Raw genomic sequence first — 17,206 nt, 5'->3', positions numbered from 1 at the left:
GGAATAGGCATGATTACCATAACCAGAGAAGGCTTTTGTAGACTGTTTTGATACCTGCATAGCAGGTAGTGTTGCCTGTTCAGTCAACTGTACAAAGGCTCAAGACCATCAGCTGTGGTGTAAATTCCATTGCTGTTTCTCTGAACAAAGATAAACAGGATGATTGAAGTGTTGGGGATGGAGTAGTGAAAATAACAAGAGCCAACTCCTTTAACCCTTGATGTTTCTTGACTTATTGAAATAAAAATAATTATATGAATAAAACAATTCATATACAACTTCGAAGAGGTGAGAACAATTTCCACCAAGCCCACTGGTTTTTTTGACCTGAGAAAGGGCACCTTAAGGAATGGTGTAAGAGCAGGACAGACCTGGAGTGATAATTTCTAGCAAATTAAGGCTCAACAACTTGTTCTATTATTTTAAATAATCTATGTCCACTGCTTTGTATGTCCTGCAGCATTTGCATGCAGATGCGAGCCAGCCCTGCCTCATTCCCAAGCAGATGCCTACTGGCTCTGCCGGTGCTTTGAGCCAGCTGGAAGCCGTGTAGCCATGTTAGCACTGTGGAGCCCCAGCCATTAGTCTCTGCTGTCCACAAATCTTCCTCAGCTCGGCCTGAGCTGACACTGGCTGCGTGGAAGTCACAAAGCACTCTTTCCTTTGCTTGCAGAGCTTGTTTGCATTTGCCTAAATGTAAAAAGGTATAGCACTCCAGGATCCAGACCTTGTTTTGCAAGATTTGTTATAGTTTGCTTATTTCTCACAGAAATGTGAAAGACGACAGTACAAAACAAGCAAAAACTAGTTTTGTCATGTATTTACATCTGACATACACTGTCATTTACAAAACAGTGAATTTATTTCAAAACTATGCATTATTAAACTGTAAAACCTCATCTCATGCTGCTAAAAGACACCCCGAAAGAAATCATTGCCTTGGCCCTGAAGTAGTAAAACAGTCAAATAAAATTTATTGCCAGCTCAAAATGCTACTAACACCTCATTTTCATTGCCAAACTCTGCAAATAATCTTTAATTTCTTTTCTTTTACATATGTGTGCAAGAGCTTAAAGGAAATAGTTAAAGAGCTGTACAGCCTGTAGAATACTTCACTCCATGTGCATTAATCTTTAAAGACGGGCTCACAGTGCTGTGTAAACTGCCTGGAAAAGGAGGAAATATATTAGACATCTACCTGGAGAAAGAGAGGATGAAAGCACCTGAGAATCTTACAGAAATAGATATTTTTAGTTTCTGTTGCGTGTGCAATGAACTAATTTTAAATTTAAAAAAAACCCAAACTCAGCTTGGCAGAAGAAATTATGTGACAACCAAGGAGCTTGTATGGCCACGTGCAAATGACTGTAAGGGGAAAAAAGAAAACAATGATGAAGTCCACATTTTTAAAAACTTGTAAGAGGTAATGTCTTTAATTCTGATGAAAAGTGTAAGGAATTTGCATGCTAATGGAAACGAGGATCCCTTTTTACGTATTGAGTGTTTAAAAGCAATTGCCCTCTGGCTAAATTTATTAAGCCAGAAAAATCTTGTAAGTTTCTATTGAAGATTTATTAGTCCCATTTGTTTCTGTTCTACACAACAAGAATATTAAACTCAATACTGCAATTTTGTCACAGGTGAAACTCCCTTTCAAATTAAAGGAAATTCTGGACCTAAGCCAAGTCCAGTTAAATACATGTACTGACGTCATGAGCCTTATGTGAGTCCTGTGTGCAGAGCTTTTTTAGGACTGATCCTGGTCTGTGGGGGTTGAGTAAATAGGGAAGAAGTGTTTTAAGTGTCTATTTTGTTTTTTTTTTTTTGGTGACTGTCTCATTCTGGTTTAAGTTCTTCGTGAGAAGAAATATTTTAAAATATCTTCAAAAATCAATAGAACATAATCTGGAATCCTACCAAGTAAAATCTGAATTACAGTCTTCCCCAGAAAGACTCATCTCTCCTAAATTCAGTTAAATTCAATGTCTGGTGTAAAGTAGTCATCTAGGCATCTTCCACAGCAAGCAGAGAGAGCCAGTAATCCTGCCCCAGAGCGATTCAATCAACCTACTTTCCCTTGAATACGTGGAGAACTGTGTGAACCACCGAAGCCATTACATGAGTTGTATGTCTTCCACAGTAGCTGAGAGGAGAACTCAGCGCTCCACGAGCTCTGCTAGGCTGTTGTATAGATGGATGGCCTTTAAACTGTCTGATGAGGTGTAGCCAAAGGCAGCTACATTCAGTGGAGTTGTGGTTTTCTTGCAAGGCTTCGATCTGCCCATTGTGTATGATGAATTTAAGTGTTATCTTAACTTTGTATTCCCTTAGTTTTGATGATTTGGTTTAAGAATAGTATCCTCTCACTATTTTCTTTCTCTTTTATATTACTCTCTGCTGCTCATTTCTTCTTTTAGAATGCAGTTTATAATGAGGACTGCAATATTTAGGTGCATGAATCTGGCAGCCTCCCAAAACCTAGCCAAATCCTGTTTGTTTTTCTTATCCATGTGAGCAATTGCCTTTGTCTTTGGAGTTTTGGAAATCACCTGCATGCTACTTACTTTTGAGAAAATGAGATGTGATTTGTAGCATGGCAAGTGGTGGTGACAGAACACGGTACAGTGCTGCTGGGAGGTCAGTTGAGTTCGCTCTTCTGCTTTCCAGGATTTGCTGAAGTGAATGGAGAAATTCCCTTTGTCTATAGTTAATGGTGCCCCTGCCATCACGGCATACGGGCTTCTTGGGAATACATTTGGCATCAAAGCCTGATCAAGGTAATTCCCCATATCAAGTGTAGCCAAAAAGCACTATGAACTGCATCTCTATTTTTATGGCTTTTAACGCCATACAGGACAAGCGTGTGTGGAATTCAACACACAAAATGTAAGACACTTCTGGGATTTTCTCGTAGTGTGTTGCTGAATGTGGCAACTGCATTCACTGCCTAACCACTCTGCTTGTGTTGGAGGTGGGTGGATATGTCTGGTCCATTTTCAGGAAATTTTGAGCAGTTCTAGTGAATCTATAAACAGATTCTTTCAACAGATTAAGACATTTTTTAAAACTTGTTTTCATGCGGTTTAAATATCTGGTGTTAAAATGCTGTTTCCATTTGTTAGATAACAAGAACTGTTCATATTTCTAGTCCCCCAGCTGAAGACTTCGAGAGAAACAGTTCATGGTTTTGTTCATTTTGGAATTTAAGGAAAAACAAATATTGTGATGAACTCTCTGAAATAAATCATTAACGTCATTTTCAGAGATGTATGGCCACATTCAGGAGCATGCATGGACAATGAATTCTCTTTTTTTTCCCTCTCTGCTTTCATTTCTCAAAAATACTAGCCGTATAATGGAGATGGAGATTTATATGATATACACTCCTTAGAAGTCACTTAGGTTATTTGCATGCTGGAAGTTAAGCACAGTGTAAATTCTTTGGTAGTTCAGGGTTAGTGGATAGTGCAAGGTCAATATTTATGACAGGTACTCTTCCTTTTCTCTGCACAGTCCGTAATCACATTTTTGTACTGACAAACCAAAACTTATTTCAGAAAATACTGCTCAAAACTTGTGTTAGTCAACTGACTGCACTGTCATAGCAATAAACAAACAGACTCTCTAGGAAGTTTGCACCTGATTTCCCAGAGTGGTGTTTTGTTTCATTCTCTTACCAAGGATTTTCTTTGCTATAATGTCATCTAGGGAGCCATGATCATAAAAAATGATACGTCATCATAAACCCAAATATAAACAAATGGGCATGACAGTGAACCACACAACATTTTACCGTGCTTTACTTCTGTGTATAATAATTGCTTTCTGTTTAATACATGGATATACAGCATGTTGCATTAAAAAGCATTCAGATTTCCTTAATAATTCCTTGAATACGTTAGAACAAAACAATTCAAAGCACTAAAAAGAATTAATTTGGTTTTCAAATTATCAGCTGTCTTTACTAACATGTATGCTGTTTATTTACTTTGTGTACATCAGTATCATCAACTCCAGCCAATTTAGCCTTTTATTTTAATTTAGGATTTTTCCCATCTACTTTCCTGCTCCTTTGCTTTTGCAGTGGAGTTCAGAGTACTGTTGAATCATGGAAGTTTTCCCTTTCTAAAAGTAAGCTCTTGTTTCTTCTTTGAAAAACACAGACCATTTGGTCCCATCTCTACTAGTGAAGCATTGCAGAAGTGTATTTTCTTACAAGGCTATAATTTGTCAGTATCTCACTAATCACTAGAACAAGATTTTTCTGAGGATCTTAGGAAGAACTACTGTTAATGCCAGTAAAAGTACCACAGCAAGACTTTGTGCCCCTAATGCGCTCTCTCTCCCCCTTAATCACCGTCACCATACCAGCTTTGGGCTTCTTTCAGCTGCTGCATGTACTGTCCCTTCTTCCTAGGAAGTAGCAGCAACATCATCAGGCGTATTTGCACCATTTAGCAAGGCCCCTACCTTGCTTGAGCAATGGCTCTGATGATTATATGTGACCTTCAGAAGTACTATCAGTCACGCTGTGGTTACTTGTATTGCTGAGGGCTTAGCATATGCTGAAAGGTTAATTCAGATTCAAGCAGAACACAAGTTTTGTGTGCAGCTGCCATTGCCTGGTAAAATTGTGTCTGTAGAATAAGCAGGAGGTCATTCAGGAACAGCAGACCTTAAATGCATCAAAACATTAGACATCTTCTGTTGTCTTCTACAGTACCTGCTTTTTTTCCTTAGGTTTCCCCTTGCATCTCTAAAAAGCAAGAACTTGGAGTCAAAATTGCATTAGAATTACTTACCACATAAAAAAATGTGGAATTAAACACCTCAGAAATTGTTGTGATATTAAGAATTTAAAGAACTGTTTGAGATGGTTCAGAATATCAGGCACTACATTTGATTTTTTGCTGTGAATACTTTTTATAGGGAGAGGAGAGGCTTTATTTCCTTACTATTTTTTATATGTTGGCATCACCATTAAGCCCCAAATGTAGAGAGATTAGATTATTAAGCTACTAAAGAATAAATGCTAATTTATAGTGTTGCAAAATCTTCTGAAGATCCATTGTTGATTTTATTTAAATCTAGGAAAGGGGTGATCAACTTAGATTTAGATCTGGTAGGTTTGGCAGAAGCGTGAATTCAAAATGTAAATTGAAATGTGGAATCTGTAACAATCAGTTTGACTGTGAGCTCCGTATGAATAAATGCTGAATTTTGTTGTATACCATCTTGAACCAAGTACAGCTGGGAGTTCAGAATAACTTCTGTACTCCTCTCATTTGAATTAAACAAAAACAATGTTCAGACATAAGTTTTATTTGCATGTTGAGCAATACTGGGAATTTAAAAAGGAATGCAGCTTGCTCTGAGGAAGGTATTCTACAGAAAATCTGAAACACTTAATAAAAGATGCACACACACTGCTAATGAATCAGAGCATCTTTAATTTGTACTCTGAACTGGAAGGTTGTGGCAGCTCACTGGAGGCTGTATTATGGCAGTATACGTGACTGTCAAAGGCAGTGTACATTTGCGTACTGGAGAATCACATGAGAGCACTATGAATAGGTCAGACAGCTATTGCTGATCCTAAACAATCTGTCAACGACTGTCTTCGTAACAGGTCATGTTATTTTTCTGATTTGGGGTTGACTTGGCCTGTCCCTCGCAGAAAGAATCTGCCATTCTGTTTGGTACAGCAGCACACAGGAGTTGAGTGTTAGAACCAGCAGGCTAGCGTTTTTTCCTTGGTAGCAGCAATTGCTCAATGTGTGTTCAGTTTGAATTTAAAATCAATTGCAGTGAGATGAAGCTGTTAATGGACTGATGAGGAGTTAAATATTTCAAAAACTGGTGAAACTGTAGGATGAGTCCTGAAAGTGACATTCTGCAAGGCAGGATATTGCTTAAATTATTGAGCCTTACCAGGTCCATTTCTGGTCCTTGCCTTTTGAAAATTCATTTTGCCTTTCGTTTTGCAAAGAAGGTGTACAAGAACTAGCAGTGTGAGGGCTTAAAAATAAGACAGTATGTTGCTATGAACAGAGAGAGGTGCAGAGAATGTCTTGTCAAGCATATATTTCCTTGAAGTAAAACTCTTTAACTACATCTTTTAGTGACTTGGGTGGCACAGTGTGTAAATGTACTTGGCCTCCTCATCTTTCGGGCACAAATCTTGGCTTCTGTTGAAAATGAAAATTAGTTTTGGTGGTTTCATCTGAGCAGACATCAGGCTCGTCATTGCTTGAGAGGGGCCCAGTGCAGGAAAGCAAGGGTGTTGCAGGTCAGGGCTGCAGTCGGTACTGAGCGTTGAAAGCTTGCCCAGTCAGCCCACACTATCGGACTTTAGCCAGTGCTATTTACTTCTCTTTCAAGAGCATCTATTTCTCTCTGTCGCTTTGTCTGTCTCTCTTCCTCAGACACACTTAAAGAACAAAAACATCTTTTATACAGCTAAGGATTTTAAATAATTTTTCCACATCACAAAGTGAGAGAAACTGGAAAAAATTACAGCACAAAGCTCCGCTTGCAGATGAACGAATGTCTTGTCGTCCTAATATCCCCCTTCCTTCTTTTAAATCTCATTTGAGAGTGGGCTGTGAGTAAGAATATTGACTGGGCTCTGCTGGAATAGGTCTCCAGCACAGATCTTTCTGCTGCCTTGCTTCCATCATGCAATTGCTTCTTTGCAGTTGCTTTTTCTGCTCTATGTGCAGCAGATGATGAATGAGTGACTGCAGAGTTGAATACATCTATCTGCATAACATCTGCCTGTCCTAGATAAATTTATTTATTTTATCTGATGTTATGTTCTGCCCTTTTCTGCTGTCTTGCTGAAAGAGGTTTCTTCTGAAGGCAAGGAGAGATCCTGCTACTCTTTCCTGGGAGGGTCTCGGAGCAAAGATGATGTTCACAGACTCCCAAGAACACAGCAGAAATGTAGAGAATAAGGATTTGAGTTGTAAAGTTGCCATCAGCAATGTAGAGATATCCAAGCTTATTTCTGTTAGTCGAGTTTGACTCTCATCATCTGAATGCTCCTGGATGAAGCTCACAATAGGGTAGGATGCTGTGCTGCGTGCAGTGCTGTGCTGTCCCACTGTACTCTTCTGGTACTAAGATGGATCACCTGAGGAGGTCTAAGTGTTTTTGAATTACATTGCAGTCTGCTGTGGATGCATAGCCTAAGTATGGATGCTCATCAGTGCAGCTTCAGCTGGCATGACAAGCCCATTGGGAAGCTCCTGAAGAATCATGCTTTTGCAAGTGAAACTTAAGTCATGCAATACTGCATGCTTTTAGAAATATTATCCTAGAAAAAATGCACTTAAAATATGAGATGCTTTGAATTTACAGAAATTAGAGATGATTTGTAAAATTTTAAATTTGTATAATTAGTACTTCACTAAAGCTTGTTCGAGCAGGAAAAAATCTATGTCTGTAATACCGACTTTCAGAGACATGGAGGAGTAGGTGATTGCTGATTAAGATGAAACAAAGCAGCGTGTCCTGAACAAAGGCAAGAGTTTTTGTCATACGTTTTAGAGTGTGAAGATCTATTTCCTGTTTTGCTACATGGGACATTGTTCTTGTAATGCACATGTTCCACTCTACTTGCCCAGCTATTGTCTTCTTCATTTGAAATATGACCCCTTTTTTACAATATATTGGGTGCATGTGATTCCAAGTAGAAACTGATTTCTGTTAGCAGCACCTTTTTCTTTTTCGAAAGCAAGAAAGGAGAAGGTAGCTAATATTAAAAGTATGAGGAAAACTGGTTTCTTTCCAGTGAGTGTGTAGTTTAAAAAGTTGCGGTTAACAAAGGACTTGCTGCTGAGTGGCTTCCAAAGAACAGGAGAGTCTAAGGCGGCTGCTGAAATTCGGACTCAAGGATGCCCGACTGTCATTCTTCAATGCTTTTAGGTATGAGAGACTGAAATTTCTGTGCCATTCCTTGCAAATTATGGACTCGTGGAATTAACCTGAGCCAAAGGCAGTGAAAGCAGAACCTATTCAGGTTCCTCCCTACATATTTGTCAATAAACCTCAATCCTGACCTGTAGAGTCTTGGTATCTCAAACTTCTGGTGTTAGCATAAGTACTGTCAATCATATGTAAATTCTATGCTGTTTTTCTGTCATGTGGTTAAATACCTTTTGCAGTTACATTGAGACCACCAGACACTTTCTATCTGAGTCTTTGTCCAGATTTCTAAGCCTTAAAGCTGTAGAATCTTACTGTGCCACTATTTACCACACCACAGTCTTCTTAAATATTTCTGCTACTCATAAATCAATGGCACCAGTTCTCTCTCTCTGTCGTGCATAAGCTGGGAAATAACTCTTCCTAGGAAGAGACTCTTCATAAATTAAAGTAAGTCCGTGTTATCAAAAAACTTGTGAGGGCAGAGAATTTCTTTTTATTCAGTGCTGTGGCTGAGCAGCAAAGTAAATGGATCTGTGTTGACGTTTGATTAGTCCTACTGCAATAAAAATAACAGTGAGTCTTTAGATGCTTTGGCACCAACTGTCTAATTTCTTTGGTCTTCCCTTTGACTATGCTCTGGCTAATTCTCCAGTTGCACTTAGTCATCTGTTTTACGGTAGCCAAGAGAAATAATGTTCTACAATTTTCCAGGTCTTACAGTCAGATCTAGGTTGTTTTTTTTTATTTCTTGCAGGTGACTTGGCATGATTGGTTTAATGTCCATCACTGTTGTCTGTTTGCTTAGGGAAAAAAGTTTATTCCACTTGAAAATGTGTTACTTCATAGCAGTTCTCAAAGTATCTCAAAAGCAAGTCCAATAACGTTAAAGGACTTTGTAGAAGCTGTTACAAAATTAGTACCAGTCAGTAGATGCAATAGTTTTCAAAGGAATTGGCATAATTGTGTCTTTTCTTATAAAAGCATTAAGTATTCAGACTGTGTATTGTAAAATGAAGATGAAATGAGGTTGCATTTGTCAGATTACATGTTGTGAGTCACTCTGGAGACTTCAAGATACATCATCTAATTTCTGAATCCAAAAACATGAAGTATTTTTTTAAGAAGGCAGGTATTCTGCTAGGTTATAGTAAGATCCACTAAGCACTAGACACACAAAATAAAACAGAGAAAGAATTATAACTGACAAGCTTTTTGTACTTTAGTACAATTAACTTGAAAAAATGTCTGCATTATAACACAGATGCTCCGTATGTGTCTATTCAACAGTGTTCCAGTTCAGATTGACACATTAGGCGATGTAGGACTCCGAGCCAAACATCTTGTTAAATACTTGCAGGATTTCCCATAGCGGATCTTACTTTAATAAAATAATTCAAACGTTGATTTTGGAAGTACAATAGAAGGGCAGGGCTTGTGTTTACAAAGTATTCAGTATGGAAATCCTGTATTAATTGAGGTACATTTACTTCACTTGGGATGGTGTCCACATAGCAACTCTTTAAATAAAAGACTTTTTGCTGTTGCTTGTTTGAGAGAAGCAATCGCATGCAAAAATACCCCATCATGTACAGAAAATCCAAGAGGTGCACAGTGTAGACAGTAAAGATATTCCTAGCTAAAGAGGACAATTCTTTGGATTATTTTCTCACAGTTGTTGTAAAATAATATAACTCATAAAAAGTAGTTTTATTCCTGTAGGAACTATCAAGTAAAAAAAAGTTGTGTCTTTCTTGTGTTTCAAGAATGATTAGCACATGCAAAGCCAGATGTTTTCTTGTAATATCAAAAATTCATATAGCTGTGTTTTAAATTATTGTCTTTCTGAGGCAGCAGCTGTATTTTCTGTGAGTAAATAATGTACTTCCACTTAACCTGGTCCAGGATCTGGAGTTTTATTATTAACAGTAAAGCATTTACGGTTTTACATAAAGGGTGTATAAAAGGGAAAGATAATATTACTACTCAGTGATAATATATTACTCGGTAATAGATGACTAGAATTGCTCTCCTCTGAGTTCTCTATTTTGCTGTGCCAGAAAACGCCAGAATCAAAATAAGCCACATACAGATGAATTAAACAGAGAATCAGCATTACTCTCTACAGTGAGTTGTAAATTATATGTTGCTTTTATTTTCTATACAGTGAAATAATTTTCCTTTTTTATCTTGAATTATAATTCTGCTATAGTTGAAAAGATAATTTTGCCAGTGAGTTAAATATCTGGCAAGAAAGGTGTTTTAGAACATTTTTTAGTTCAATGTAGGTCAACACAAAGGAATCATACAGTGGAAATATTTTCCAGTGTTTATGTTCAGATGTTCAGACCTGTCTGGCTCCTCTCTATTTGCATGTGTTCGGGTTATATGCAGTCCGGCTACATTCCACATTGATTTATATAAATATATTGCAGATTATTAACCTCCAGCCAAATACCAGCAAATTTCACTTTTCAGGAAAGTTTGTGACTTTTCACAAAAACTGGTTATCTGTGTACAGGGCACCTATCTTCTATATACACCACAGTACAGGAATCATAAAGAGAACAGTATTTGTCTTTATGAGAAATGTGCCAAGACATTTGCTGCTACAGTCAATACATTTCCATAATAATTTAATTAATATTTTTTCACATGGTAATTACAGGTTAAATATAGATTGAATTCTTTAAAAATAATTTTTTTCACCCTTTTAGATAGGGTGACAGTTTCTCCGTAATCTGTAACTCTGGTTCTTGAATTATTGCTCACTGAAACACTACTTTTATTTGAAAAGAAATATGCATGCAGCCATTTTGAAAACATGGTGGCTAATAAACAATTTCTAGGTGTCTGACCAATTATTTAGGATATGCGATTAACACGTTTAATCTATATCCTCTCAATTGAAGCATAATACACTCTTAAATCTTGATTACAGTCTTCACAGATAGTTGTGCCAATTCTTATCTTCCCTTCTCTTGTGAAGTATTCTGAGATTTAAGGTCAGAAGTAACAACGCAAAGTGTTTCCGTACTCTGTTTGTCAGATGAGCTCTTTGAAAGGCAGTGACCCCCAAGGCTTTGTGCATGATCTGTTGTCTACAGATCTTGCGTATAAAGCCTTCAGTTCTAGGACAAAGACTAAAAATATTACTTGATAATGTTATCAGAAATCCTGCACTTTACACAATGTAAGGAGGCAGGTATTCCAAGAGGATGAAAGATACATGTAATAAAACCATGTAACTGCTATGATGTTGACCCAAATAAGCAGTAGTATCAACACTACTTTTGGTTTGTTAGCAATGATACATTCTTCAGTTTAAAGAATTTTTCTCAATAACGATATTCATACATTTCTTAAATCTGCTATTAACTAATAAAAGTAGTGATTGATTTTCCGCCTCACTTCAGAGAAAAAGGCAATCTGATGTGTACGATTCAAAACTAAATGAATAAACACATTAGTAAAGTATGTGAGCAGGGAACAAAAGCAAAACCTTCCCTGTAAGATGGTTTCCTATTGTGATTTTATAAAAGTGAGACTTGAGGAAGGATAGTGAAAGTCACTGGTGTGAGTGTAGATGTGAAGCACAGAAATGGGAAGACATTTCTGAAAAAGATAAAAAGGTGAAGATGAGGAAAAATCCAATTAGAAAAAATAGAAAGTGGTAATCAGGTAGGAATGTGACATTATGAAGAGCTTTGCAAATAAGTTTGAATTTGATGTTGTGCAACAAGGTGAAATGATAAATTCTAGTAAAAGAATGACAGAAAGTGAGGAGAGAAGCAGACAAAAAGCTTTTTTCCAGACTTTACCCTGAATCTGAAGGTGTTCCTTGTGTCCAAGAGCTTGCAAGAGTAATTAGCACAAAAATTCTGTTTCTACCAAGAGAGATTTAATTCTAAAGCCCCATAAAGGTGGACACAGGAGTTGTGTAGGTAAACACTGAAGTTGCATGCAAACACCTGGTATTTGTCTTTTCTCAAAAATGTTACTCTTTTTTTAAAACTAGTATAAGTGATGCAGCGTAGAATATGGATAAATATAATTTTCTGTATTAACTCCAGTTGGTCTGTCCAAAAAATGTTTTCTTTTCATGTAATTCTTTTACTTTGAACAGCTGATGAATTCTCAATGCTTAATCCTACTTCAGAATCCATATGTGAAAGAGAAATGTGTTAATAATGATGTATCAGTCATTACCTGATGAATCAAGAACTGAAAGATTGTTTTACCTTTGGAAAGCTCTTTTTTCCATTCTGTATACTGTAAGAAATTTTAAAAGACATGTATTTGCTGCAAGGTGTTTATCTCCGTACTAGTTCCTGTATACTTACCGCCTCCTTTCTTTTCCTCCTGTCAGACTGTTTGATGTGTGCACCGTGTCACGAACAGACAGAGAGACCAAGTTAACGTTAGTATTTGAACATGTGGATCAAGACTTGACTACTTACTTGGAAAAAGTTCCAGAGCCTGGAGTGCCTACTGAAACTATAAAGGTATTTAAGATTTGGGATATTATTTCAGAAAATAGTAGATAGGAAGGGCAAAAAGATTAATCATGAAGAAAAACTGCCTTTTGATTCCATGGGATTTTGTCATATAAAAATTGAGTGATTCCCATTTTGAGATATGAATTGCAGCAGAAAGATCTATGTTCAAAACCAGATATATTCTCTTTGTAGAAATGCTGGATTTGTTTTTTTTCTCTCTTAGATTTATAAATCCTCTGAGTCTTGACTGGTTTACTACATGTAGTGTTCCAAATCATTAATAAAGACCTTCTCTTGCATCTGTAGGCAGATCATTCCATTATTGTTTAATCCAAGACTGCTTGAACCTCCCCTAGAAGGCATGTGGCAGAGTGATTGATATTGTTAGAATGGATAACATAAACCCTGTGCTCCTGTCCCCTTCCCTTTTTCTTTGTTTCCTCAGGAGAATCCTTTCATTTCATGTCCCTCTTGCCAAAAAGATTTCTATATGTCCCAAGAGCTGTAAGGGTTCATCATGGACCTGTGGTGAGCTCTACAGTGGATGGGCTCAGGGAAGAGGTGTTGTAGAAGCTGGAAGGGCTCTCCTCTCAGTAACTGAAGGCCGATCATGAAGTTTTCCCATTGTGGTAGCTCATGTTCTGCATCCATAAGGGAGGATATCTTCTCAGAGTAGGGCATTATTGGTACTATAATATATGTACCAACTCCTCTTCTCTCTGGGGAATTTCACAGCAAAGTTCTACATTGAGGATCATAGCTTGGAATGTTTAACAACAAACAGTGTTTAAGCCTGGAATTGACATTCCTACATTTTGACTATGTCTGTTTAGTATTTCTTTTTCATTTTATTTCTATTTTTCATAAGGAGAAATAATTTATGCTTTCAGAGATGGATTATCCTGTATTTGTATAAGTACTTTCTAGAATTATGTTGTGCCATCTTAGTCTGGCAAACATCCTGAGGGAGGAAAAGAAAACGTGAAACCTATCTGAAATGTGGTTGTTTTAATATTTTTTTGTTAATGGCTTCAAACTCAAGAGCTGTTTGATCTTTCAGTATAAAATTAGACATAAAACTGATAAAGATCTTTTCACTTGTGCCAAAGTCACAAATATATAACATCAGTCAGTTCCAGCAATTATGTTTTTTAAGCAATCTTAGTGGATAAATTATATTTTTTTTAAAAAAAGATACAACTTTGATTCAGTCCCAGCAGAAGACTGGAATGTACTTCTTGCGTTTGAAGGGCATTTATGATAATGCTGCTAGGGTTCTGCTTCCTTCTAGGGCTTTGAAGCTACCTCAGGGAACTGTATTTCAATGTAACTAACATTGTGAAAGTAACATACAAGGGGATTGACATATTATCTAACTGAAAGCATTGGAATGGAAGGGAAGTGAGTGACCCAACCTCTGAAATCTCAGTTTGAAATATCTTTTGAGCTATGTTTCATTTCAATCAAATAGAAGAGGTGAGCATTGGACTAAAAAAAAAATCGGGATTTTCTAAACCCTGCTCTGAATTTGCACTAGTAGATTGTAATATGTATGTGTAAGCATATATTTCATGGACCTTATATATTAGCGAAGGAAATCATTGGGTTTGCTTTGGAAAAGCATGGTTCTGCATACATGGTTTACTAGTTCAAACCAGTTGACTTATCTGATAATTTGGTGCGTATTGTACCAAAAAGAGAAAAATCTAGCTACACAGAAACAAAGAGGAGCAATTCTGTGCAAGTTCCCCTGCAGGCAGTGGAATTACTGAATCAAAAATTTAGTTTGTGGTATGTGCAGCTCTTTTTAAATGAGTGAGGAAAAATGTAAAATTGCTGTTTACTTGGTCTTCTCTGTTGATATCAACATTTGCACAGTAGCTGATGTGTTATTTCTTGAATTCTGTTTGGCAAGGGGAAAAAAGAGAGATTCAGTTAACTTAAGTTACATCTTATTGCTTCACAATTCATATGAAAACACCCAGTTTATGGACATAGTCTTGCTGATAGTCAAGGCTAATCACACAAGAAAGAGTCTCAAGGCTTATTCCTAATGCGTTTCAATACCTTTCTGATGAGACAGTCTTTAGGGATATTCCTGGTAGAAATTGAAGCAAAGCATAGTTCTCCTGGCTGCAAGGAAATATTGCCATTTTGCAGCAGCTGCGCGTTTAACCCAGAGCACATACATAGTTAAATGACTAATCTGACTTTTTATAGTTTGGCTTTTGAGATTAATATGGATTTGTACTTCATTTATTTTCCAAAATCAGGGACAATTTGTGTAGAGTGTTGCCCCTCTCTGCTAGCATAGTACAAAACAACTGCTGGTATTGTAAGACCATCTGTTAAAGTTCTGCATGTGTCAGCAACACAGAGGTGCCAAATGATCCAAGTAAGCTCTGGATAGCTTGAAGTTGAAGAATCTAATATACCTCTTTGGCCCTATGGTGTAAACTCAGCAGTTGTTAGTGGAACTTGAATGGCATAAAATTACTATGAGAGAAGTGTCAGCCCCAAAAGTTCTTTTCTGTGTGGATTAATTACAATCATTACATGCAATATGGGGGAGGGAAACTAATTTTTGCTGGCTTGGGGCATGCTGGTTTTTTTAGTTCTCACATGTCAAGGAATATAAGTGACGCTGGTACCATTTTAAGAATTTCTTTTATGTTTTGCAGATAGCAGTCAGACTGTAGCAGTTCAGAGAAACTAATGCTACCAATCACTTAAACACAGCTAATACTTTTGTCTTGATGCTGCTCAGCAGTGTCTTTCTAAGGTCTGATGCCCTGCAGGAGGAGGCATCCTAGAAGGCATTCTAGGAACATATCCACAGGTGCCCATAAAATTATAGAAGAGAGGCAGTTTCCCTTTGAGACATTGCCTGGTGGTGGGGATACTTACAGAGGATGTAGGGCACACTTGGTCACTTCCCTCCCTGTTGCCAGGAGCGTGAGTGCTGTAGCCCATTTCTGTGGCTATCACTCTGGCTACTGAGTTCTAGGTTATTCTAGGTGGAGTTCATATATTTTAAATCTTTTCTGCTGAAGCACTTCCATTTTCTAATGGGTTATACTTGAGGCTAGAAGGGTAGAGAACATGATTGCAAATGCTCATGAACATGGCATTTACCTTTGAAAGAGAACTATGCTCAAGCCCTTAATCTAATTAATATATCTTTGTAACTGCTGCATTACAGTAGTACTCACCCTTGTTGGCTTACATTCCGTCAGACCTGATTAATATTTGTTACATACGGAATGAATCAGAATCAGCAATGACAATATCTTCCTTCTTTCCTCTCAACCCATCGTCTCCTCCTTTCTTTTTTTCCTGGGATACTCTTTAACTTTTGGGCAGTTTATTTGGATATGGAAGGTATGAGTTCAGTTTCCTTAGGACACAGCTGTTAGTCATACAAAGATCTTTGGTAGTGTTAATGGCGTTAGCAGTTGAGCCTCCAAGATCCTTGGCTCATTAAGAACTTTTGTTAGTTGCCGTAAGGGTAGCGGAAATGGGAATGACACGTCCCTACCACAGAAAGATTTTTTTGAAAACAAAAACTTTAACAAGCCACAAAAGCATTTTGGTGGTTAGTCTTTAAGGTTGAGAGCACAAATCTTATGAGGAGCAGCTGAGGGAACAGGGTCGTTTAGTCTGGAGAAAAGGAGGTTAAAGGTAGACCTTATCATTCTCCCAACTACCCGAAAGGAGGTTGTAGTGAGGTGGGTGTTGGTCTCTTCTCCTTGGTAACAAGCAATAGTACAAACGGAAATGGCCTCAAATTGTGCCAGGGGAGGTTTAGACTGCACATTAGGAAATATTACTTGACCGAAAGGGTTGTCAAGCATTGGAACAGGCTGCCCAGGGAAATGGTTGAGTCATCATCCCTGGAGGTATTTAAAAGATGTGTAGATGCGATGCTAAGGGACGTGGTTTAGTGGTGGACTTGGCAGTGTTCGATTAAGGGTTGGACCTGATGATCTTGAAGGTCTTTTCCATCCTAAATGATCCAGTGATTCTATGATTCTATGTTTAAGCTGAGTAGTCACATTTTTATACGGTTGTGAGACTGGCATGCTGTTTGATCCTAAAGGATCTGGATGTGGATATGGTTGTTATGAAATTAATTACATTTCTAATGTGGAAATCATCAGCATCCAGAAAGTTGATGTTCATCAATTTAAACTTGGTATGCCTAAGCTACTGCAATGTATATAACAATATTTATCTTTAAATGAATATATGCATGTGATGGCTTGGTATATAGAGCTGTAAATTATGTCTTTTAGGAATGGCCCTTTGAAGTGCCTTTCGGTCATCTTGTTCTTCTAGGCCAAGGAATCTTTCAGAATGAGCAGGAATAGTAAACTGTTCCTGAGGTTCTGACATTTTAGGAATGAACAAAGTTAATTTTGTAAGGTAATGTCAGTGTAAGTCACTTTGTGGCTTATTGCAATAGTTTTCTTACAACTGATAAGAACTTCGCGTACAGAAGCTACACATGCTAACTGGGCTGTTCCTGTCTCAAAGTGGCAGTCAATAGAGGAGGGAACAGAACAGAAGTCTCTGGTATAGCATGTGCATACGTTATCTATCATGGGATATTAGAAGAGTCAGGAATGACCATCTACCCAGGTCTATGATCTGTGAATCTTCATAGCATTCCCCACAGCCTGGAACAGGGCAGCCAAAATAACAGAGAGCAGTGTTTGAGGTTTATCTTTTTCTTTGGTGTTTCCTGCTTCCTCTCGCAAATAAATGGCTTTTGTGGG

General features: G+C 37.6%; 1 protein-coding gene across 3 annotated transcripts in view; it reads left to right on the top strand.

Annotated features, from left to right (window-relative positions):
• Positions 1-17,206, top strand: part of CDK6 (cyclin dependent kinase 6) — a 140,811-nt gene that overhangs the window by 17,648 nt on the left and 105,957 nt on the right. For all 3 annotated transcript variants that reach the window (XM_069859633.1, XM_069859634.1, XM_069859635.1), the window contains exon 3: positions 12,299-12,434. In XM_069859633.1, the coding sequence (XP_069715734.1) occupies positions 12,299-12,434 (136 nt within the window). The remainder of the gene's footprint in view (positions 1-12,298; positions 12,435-17,206) is intronic.

The sequence above is a fragment of the Phaenicophaeus curvirostris genome, chromosome 6, assembly GCF_032191515.1.
Source record: "Phaenicophaeus curvirostris isolate KB17595 chromosome 6, BPBGC_Pcur_1.0, whole genome shotgun sequence".
Lineage (NCBI taxonomy): Eukaryota > Metazoa > Chordata > Aves > Cuculiformes > Cuculidae > Phaenicophaeus > Phaenicophaeus curvirostris.
This window is presented reverse-complemented; position numbering and strand designations above follow the sequence as displayed.